The 8,769-nt window shown below is 39.9% G+C and overlaps 1 protein-coding gene across 1 annotated transcript; it reads right to left on the bottom strand.

Annotated features, from left to right (window-relative positions):
- Positions 1-854: 854 nt before the first annotated feature.
- CD1B (CD1b molecule) lies at positions 855-6,650 on the bottom strand. Its single transcript, XM_004027024.5, has 6 exons — positions 6,161-6,650; positions 5,594-5,860; positions 4,648-4,926; positions 4,166-4,444; positions 3,717-3,810; positions 855-3,049 (listed from the first exon to the last, which is right to left on the bottom strand). The coding sequence occupies exons 1-6, from the start codon at positions 6,219-6,221 to the stop codon at positions 3,028-3,030; spliced, it is 1,002 nt and encodes a 333-aa protein (XP_004027073.4). The 5' UTR covers positions 6,222-6,650; the 3' UTR covers positions 855-3,027.
- Between the last annotated feature and the right edge of the window lie 2,119 nt (positions 6,651-8,769).

The raw sequence follows: 8,769 nt of genomic DNA, 5'->3' as shown, positions 1-8,769 counted from the left end.
TAATAAGTGAAGAATGTTTAATATATTTTTCTTTCACCCCTAGGCCATTCATTCATAAGATATGACCCAGGGCACTTTGAGGTCCCTGACTCCTTTTCTGAGGGTCCATAGTTCCCAATAAATCCTAACAATACTACCAGGTTAAATTTTTAATTCTATTCTTCTCATGATTGTATGTTGTTCTCCAGAGACTACATGGTATATGATATTGCATCAGATTGGATGCCAAAGCAGATATGAAAATGTAGCTGTTTTCTTATTAAGCCAGACATTAAAGAGAATTGCCAAAATACTAAATAAATAAATAAATAGATGCAGCTGTAAAGCCACGCTTCTCACTACATTTTTGAAAAACATTTAAAAATAGAGATGTAATTTTTGTTGATATGTAATCCATGTTTAATTGTAGAGAAGTTTATAAATATTTTAATTATTAGTTTATTAGTTTTTACTTCTAAGATATATCTAGCTATCTGTCTGGACATACATTTTATACACACACACACACACACACACCCACACACACACAATTTCCATCACACAAAGAAAAGCTTTTCTGGTGATCTCAATCTTTTTTTATTATGGTAAAATACACATATATAAGATTTACCATTTTGCCATTTTTAAGTGTACAATTCTGTGTTATGAAGTACATTCACACTGTTGTGCCACCTTCAATATAACTTGTACATGTGTAAAATGTGTAAGAGTTGAGACCTATTAATCTAGTAATGAATGAAGACCATTAAGCATTATATGCCTCTTGTGAGATATACATAGTGTAATAAAACCTGAATCTGAGCACATCACAAATCTATTTATTTATTTTTTGTTTTTATTTTTTATTTTTTCTTGAGACAGAGTCTTGCTCTGTTGCCCAAGCTGGAGTGCAGTGGCGCGATCTCGGCTCACTGCAACCTCCGCTTCCCGGGTTCACGCCATTCTCCTGCCTCAGCCTCCCTGAATAGCTGGGACTACAGGCGCCCAACATCACGCCTGGCTAATTTTTTTTTGTATTTTTAGTAGAGATGGGGTTTCACCGTGTTAGCCAGGATGGTCTCGATCACCTGACTTCGTGATCCGCCCGCCTCGGCCTCCCAAAGTGCTGGGATTACAGGCGTGAGCCACAATGCCCGGCCCACAAATCTATTTATATATAGTAAATAAAGAGAACAAAGGGGCATGTTAAATGACATTATAGCTATGTAATCAGCAAAATCCAAACTGTGGATGATTTTACAAGAAGAATGATGAAATTTCTTAAAAAACAAATTCTAGGATAAAAATGAGAGAAGAATCCTACAGATTAAAAATGGTTTATGAAACATCAACTAACTTTAATGCATGAATCTTATTTTTATTCCAATTTAATGAATAAACTGTAAAAACAATTCATGAGACAATTGGACAAAATTTGAATGCTGAACAACTATATATTTAATGATATTAAGAAATCTTTTACTTGGGGATGTCATAATGTAATTTCAGCTATATGTTAAAAAAGTCTATATGTTACAGAAAGACATGCTGAAATAGTTAAGGATGAAATGATACAATATCTAAAATTTATTTTAATCATGAGTTGATAATTTTTTCAAAACTGTCTAATGAGCAAAAGATAGTTTTTATACTGCTTTATCTTTGCAAATATAAAATTATTATTATTATTATTGTTATTGGAGACAGGGTCTTGCTCTGTCACCCAGGCTGGAGTGCAGTGGCACAATCTTGGCTCACTGCAACCTCCACCTGCTGGGTTCAAGTGATTCTCCTGCCTCAGCCTTCCAAGTAGCTGGGACTACAGCCATGCACCACCATGCCCGGCTAATTTTTGTATTTTTAGTAGAGACAGATTTTTGCCATGTTGGTCAGGCTGGTCTCAAACTCCTGACCTCAGGTGATCCACCTGCCTCGGCCTCCCAAAGTGCTGGGATTACAGGCGTGAGCCACCATGCTTGGCCCCTATAAAATTATTAATTAATGGACCAGCGCTGGCTGGTCCATTTTACAGAGTGCAGATTGGTCTATTTTACAGAGCACTGATTGGTGCATTTTACAAACCTCTTGCTAGCTACAGAAAAGTTATAGGAGTCCCCACTCAACCCAGGGAGTGCAGCTGGCTTCACCTCTCACTATGACCCTTTAAAAGCTAGACTATAGCTGTAGTAAGCCAAAGGTGGTTTTCTCCAAAGGAGTTTGGAACAGAAATAAAGAAAACATAATATTTTTTGGCTAAGTGGAAACTATTTTAGCAAGATGAGGAGGATCTACAATATCAACTAAAAAGAAAAAAAAATGGAAGAAAGTAGATGACTCTGAAAGAAAACACTTAACTTGGCAGTTACAGCAACTCAGATAGTTTTTACTGAGAAAATGAATTTGCAGCTAAGAGATCTTGCCAGAGATCTACAAATAGGGAACACTGTCCTCAAGGAACTTAGAAGGGGAGGAAAAACAAAAATAACTCCAATGCTGTGAGTAAAGTGTAAAGTGGATCTCTGCATAGTTCCTTTTATTATAGCACTAGGAAAGTCTTCCTGAGGAAGAAACATCTCAGCTGAGCCTTCAGGGCTAGAAAGTCATCCAGGCAGAGACAGAGAAGAAATTACATCCAAAAGGCTCTGCATCTCTGCAAATACAGTGATTCTGGCATAATTGTATTTGGTTTTCTTTGACAAATAATATTTAACCAGAAGCAGAAAAAGAAAAGTTTTAAATTAGGAAGCCAAAGGGAGTCACTATTAAGTCATATGTATTATATTTCATTTATTTTGAGACACATTTTCTCTAACATTTTAATGTGTGTAAAATCGGGGTGAATCACACTGTTAGTACAGTCTCATAATAAATTTACAGTTTTAAGTACTTTTTTGCTGATGTTTAAATAATAATTTATTTTAAAATACACAAAAACTCTGATTTCATCAAATTTGAAAATCATTTGAAATATGATAAGATTGACTTTTGGGCTGATATCTTGGGCTTCTTGGTACTTATTGCGAATGGGAGAGGAGACATGATGATGGCTCATGGGATATTCTGATATGACCTGTTAAAAACAGAAGAACAAAAGAGCTCCACATAAGAGATGTTTGTACACACATGCTCATAGTAATATTATTCATGATAGTTAAAAGTGAAAGCAACCCAAGTGTCCATAGATAGACGAACGGATGAACAAAATGTGTTATACGCATATGGTGGAATATTGTTCAGTTTCAAAAAAGGAAGGAAGCCCTGTCACATGCTACAATGAGGATATTACACTAAATGAAATAAGTCACAAAAAGACAAATACTTTACAATTCCACTTATATAAGGTACCTAGAGTAGTAGAATTCATAGAGACAGAATGCAGAACTGTCCTAACCAGGGCCTGGAGAAGAGGGGAAATGGGAACTTGCAGTGTAATAGGAATAGAGTTTCAGTCTTGCAAGACAGAAGAGTTTTGAAGATTGCTTGCACAACAATGTGAACACACTTAACAACACTGAACTGTACACTTAAAAATGGTAAAGATGGTAAACCTTATGTTATGTGTATTTTAACAGAATTTGTTTTTAAGTCCACATAAAAGGAATGGGAGTTTGGGGAAAGGATATGGTGAAAAGATTGAGGATAAACAATTTTTAAATAGATAAAATGGTAAAAAACAGTGGAAGGGTGAACAGAAAAGACATATTAAAAAAAAAAAAACACCACCACCCACAACTCACCGGTGCCTCATATACCATAATGCAAGGCATAGCAAAAGGAGCAAGGAAGGCACTACTATTGCCAAAACAATTGAGCCAATGGAGGTGGGGTTTCCTGGCAATTGAGAGAGGACAAAAGGATGTCACTTCAGATACTATACACAGAATTCCTTGGCCTTCCTTTGCCCACCTACTTCCAATGTATGGTCATTTCCAACTTCCTCTCTCATATTCCTGGCCGCCATATACCCATCCTTTGATCCCCTCTACCCAGTTTACAGGTCCTTAATTCCTACCTTTTTGATAACTTGGATTATGTATTTTTACTCCTGTTGGGATTGGGGTCCTGGAAATCAATCAATCAATCTCTCCCTCTTTCATCTCTCAAGCTCTATACTTCCCCAGTGCCTCCCTCTATGCCTGAAGATCACTTCCTGGCATTTCCAGCCTGGGTCCCTGCTATTTCTTACTCCAGTAGAGGATGATGTCCTGGCCCTCTAAACTGCTGTGCTTTACCCGACAGGACAGGCCAGCCGCCTCCCCATCTGCCACATCCAGGGTTGCTCGGAGATACCATGTCCAGTTAGCATTGGGCAGGATGTCCCCTAGCTGAGTGCCCTGCTGCTCCTGTTCACCCCGCATCCACATCACCCACACGGGCTTTGGGTAGAATCCTGAGACATGGCACACAAGCTGCAGACGGCCAGGTCCAGGACTGGGGCCACTGGACAGCCAGGCCTCAGGCTTCACTAAGGCAGGAAGGAGAAGAAAAAGTGTCATGTTATAACTCGAGTTCAGAGGTTATGAACTCAGAAACCTACAAGCTTGGACAGCAACCCCATTCGCTCCTTTGGGAACCAAATAACTTGTTATTTAAGCTCCTATCCTTTGATATCTTCCTACTCTTGATCTTAGAGGAGGTGGTGGGAAGTGAAATAACAGCAGGACTAACCTTGTCTTTGCAGATCTGCTTTTCCTGCATTGAGGACGCCCAAGAGATATCGGGGGCAGGTTTCATAGAGGAGAATTCTCACAGTTTCCATGATACCTTGATATTGTATGATTAGTGCACAGAACTTCTGTGCCCTGCTGCCACCTTCTGGGGAGGGCACACATGAAGCATTCTTGACACTCAGGAAATCCAGTCCTCCTAGAGCTCCCCTCAGGAAGCTTACTATGGCATCTCCAGAATGTAGCTGACAGCCTGCTATGCCCTGGATCTCAAAGGGGTCTATGTAGAGGGAAAACAGAGAGCAAGTTATTAAACACAAATAAGAAAAAAAGGCATGAGAAAAGAACCTAGGATTTTAGATTTTGGTGGGGATAAAGTTATTTGGTGTAAAATGATGATGAGCTAAAAATTAATGATAACATTTAGACATTTTCAGAAACAAGAGCATTGAGAAAAATGTGCATGCCATGAAGACAAAGGTATGTGATAAAGGAGTACAGTGAGTATGAAAGGAGAGGTGAGGCAGAGCGTGGTGCAGTCAGGAGTGCAGCATTCCAGAGTGAGTGGAGGTTCCCAGCAAGAGGAGGGTGCGGGGAGGAGATGATTGAAAAGATGGATTAGGGGAGAAAGCCACACGTTAGATCACTCAGGCACAGGGTAGGAGAAGTAAGGGCCCTTGAGGAGAAATTTCACATAAGACAAACCAGCAGCTGGTTACAAAGTGGAAGACAGTCTGAGAGTAAGAGAAGAGTGCAGAGGCAGCAAGAATCTGAAATATGAGGTGTGATGGTGTGAAGCTGGAGTGAGAGACTACTCAAGAAAAGCATGTGCGTGCAGTTGGGTAAAATAGAAAGGAAGGGAGAAGCATCAGAGAGAGCAACACTTTGCAAAAAAGAGAGAAAAGAGAGTCCTTGAGACTCTTCCCAGTTCGGTGGACTAGACTCACATTTCATCTGGAAATCACCGGCAAAGTCTTGTACTTCTCGAGCGAATCCAAAGATGTAGACTCGGAATATCTCCTCTAACTCAGCAACCTCCTTATCACTAAAGTTACCTTTAGACCAAGGCTTCAGGAATATGGCAGTGCCTGAGTCGCTATCCCAGCCATGAATCTGCAAATCATCCAACCAGCCTGAGCCTTGAGTTTGTGCCCAGGTACTGTTGGTAAAGGACGAGGTCTGGATAACATGAAAGGAGGTCGGCCCCTGGAAGGCTGTGAAGAGTGGAAAAGCAAGATGGTGAAGATAAAGAGAGAAGCAGGAGACAATTAGGAAGAATGGGAATGAAAATGATTTAGAAAACAAGAACCTAGAGTCTAAAGAACACAGGAAGTCTGACACATTTGACTGCCTTAAGGCTTCAGGTTCTAGTCCCAACCACCAGAATGGTTGAAGAGGGCGGGAGACAGAAAGACCCAGACCCTTAGTGTCCAATTGCACCTAGGAAAGCCCTGCTTGCTTTTTAAAATCCAAACCCCTGCACCAGTGCTGGGAGCTGCCATAGTGACTCTTACCATGTTCACTGTTACCACCAGGAAAGAGAACAGCTAACAGTTGAAATGGCAGCAGCAGCATTTCACTGGGAGATGCAGCTTCTTACTGGCAGAGCTGGTATTTGATCTCCAATTTCAGCAAAGCTTTTCCTCAGTACCCTGTAGTGACTTCTTCTCTCTTCCAACTGCCAAATCTCTTCCTCATCCAAACTGCTTTTCAGAGAAAAATGTGCCTCCCACAGCCCTGAGCCTCTTACCTCACCTTTTATTTCCCTCAAGCCCTGATTTTTAGAGTTTCTCTTACCCCCTGACTTCCAGCTGCTCTCCCTGTCCTCAGCTTCCTTCATACCTCCTTGGAAAAGCCCCCATATGATTCTGCATTTTCATTTCTCCTTCCTTAGCCTTTATTCCCACGTCTATAGGATAAGATGGTGATATTAAACAACTGCTAAGCTTTTAGTCTGCTTTAACCTAGAAGGATGCTTTTAGTTTATCCACCTCACTTAGTTTCTCCCCCTCCCAGCTGCCTTATCTTCTCTGGCACTCTGTTACTGCCTCTTCCCAATGTTTTCAATGTCTTCTCTTTCTTATATTGCCCTCTTTGTCTGGTGTTCCTTACCCCACCTTCTAAATTGGCTGTGAGTGTGTGTGTGTGTCTGTGTCTGTGTGTGTATGTGTATGTGTGTGTACCGATATTCACTTACATAAAGGCAAAGCATTTAAAACATTGCCTGTACTATAGCACTACAAACCAAAATGCCAGAATCAAATATAATAAAGACTGAAGTTTATAATTCAAACAAAAGTATACTATAGCAATATTTGAGGGAAAAAATGACAATTGCTGCTAGCGTGTGACCTTCTCTTCAGGAGCTCTTGGCCTATGGAGTTTTGAGTAACAAATATTCATGAGATAAACAGAACTCTAGGAGCTATGCTATGTGCACCTCCAGCCTAAGTCAAAGATAACTTTTTGGATAAGGTTCCATAAGCGGCAGAGCTTTTTTCTTCTCTTGTAATATCTCATAACTGCTGTCTACATTTGGGCCTTCATATCACCACATGTGGTATTAATAATAGAGCAAAGAAGTTGCTTTTTTTATACAAAAATTTCAGAGATACTTGTTTTAAGATGTCACCTCCTATCTTCTTGTATGCCCATGAAAAATTTTAAGAAGAATTTTTAGATTTTCTCCATTTAGGAAAAAAATCACATATTTGCAGAGATCTATGTATCATGCAGAAATGTGGCAGCAATCGATTCCGAGTATAGAGGGTTATCACTAACTAATTCTATTATGTGGATAAGAAAATGCAAAGTGAGTAGTGTAGTGTTCTCTATTCCTGGGGACACTACTGGTTCACAACATTAATAAGACTGGTTCACAACATTAATAAGACTAGCCTTCATCCAAGATTATTACTGCCTAATTGATAAATACAGAGCAGCTCTCCGAATTTCAATGTATGTATCTCTTAACAACATTCCCAGACTCCAATACATGACAGAATTGAATCTACTTTTTGGATAACAGCCATAGACAACAGCAGAGACTTAACATTGGCTGTCACAGACATGAACATTACTGTTTTTGTGTTTATAAGTTTTTTATTTTGGGTAGAACACCCAAAACAGAGCTCAGGAAAAGCTGGTAGACAACCTGGGCTATTTTCCATTAAAATAAGTGAGTTCTTGCAAGACTCCCAAAGTTGAATTGATACAAACTAAATCTGAAATGTTCCTCATTTTAAAAAATAATCCAAAAGAGTTGGCAGGGCACAGGAGACTATCACAACACTAGCCCCACACTCATCAAACTTTTTTTTTTTCTTGAGACAGAGTCTTGCTCTGTTGCCCAGGCTGGAGTGCAGTGGCATGATCTCGGCTCACTGCAGCCTCTGCCTCTTGGGTTCAAGTGATTCTCCTGCCTCAGCCTCCTAAGTAGCTGGAACTATAGGCATGTGCCGCTATGCCCAGCTAATTTTTGTATTTTTAGTAGAGACGGTGTTGCACCATGTTGGCCAGGATGGTCTTGATTTCCTGACCTTGTGATCTGCCCACCTCAGCCTCCCAAAGTGCCAGGATTACAGGCATGATCCACCACGCCCGGCCACTCATCAAATTTTTAAACAAGTTAGGCCTAAAACGTGAGAACAGTAATCCAGTCAAAATTATGTTACCAGAAAGGAATATTAGTGTTGCCAAAGACCGAGTTAGACATTGAGTTGTGCCTGAGAGATGGAAGATAGAGGAAGAGGTCTTGGTTTCAGTTTCAACAGCGTGTAAGTTTTTGCCAAATATGTGCAGAATGTCTACCTAAATAACAAACAGAAAAAGAGGCTCTCTAAAAGAAAAAGATATTTAGTTGGGAATAGAGCATTGCAATGGGAATATATATGCAATAGTAAACTATGTGCATACTCAGGGAGGTAAAGGAAGGCAAATTTTTTAAAGAAAAAAATTAAGAGGATTACATATTTGTTTTGAAATAATTATCCTTGCCTACAAATATCAACAAGGGTGACACCAGTCAGAGGTTAAACAGACAGTTGCTGGCAGGGCAGATGTCTTTGAGGCATTTTTCATGTAAGGTTGTGATGGCCTTTTCAAGGTTGTGGTTTTTGCAGAG

Source organism: Gorilla gorilla, chromosome 1 (assembly GCF_029281585.2).
Source record: "Gorilla gorilla gorilla isolate KB3781 chromosome 1, NHGRI_mGorGor1-v2.1_pri, whole genome shotgun sequence".
Classification (NCBI taxonomy): domain Eukaryota; kingdom Metazoa; phylum Chordata; class Mammalia; order Primates; family Hominidae; genus Gorilla; species Gorilla gorilla.
This window is presented reverse-complemented; position numbering and strand designations above follow the sequence as displayed.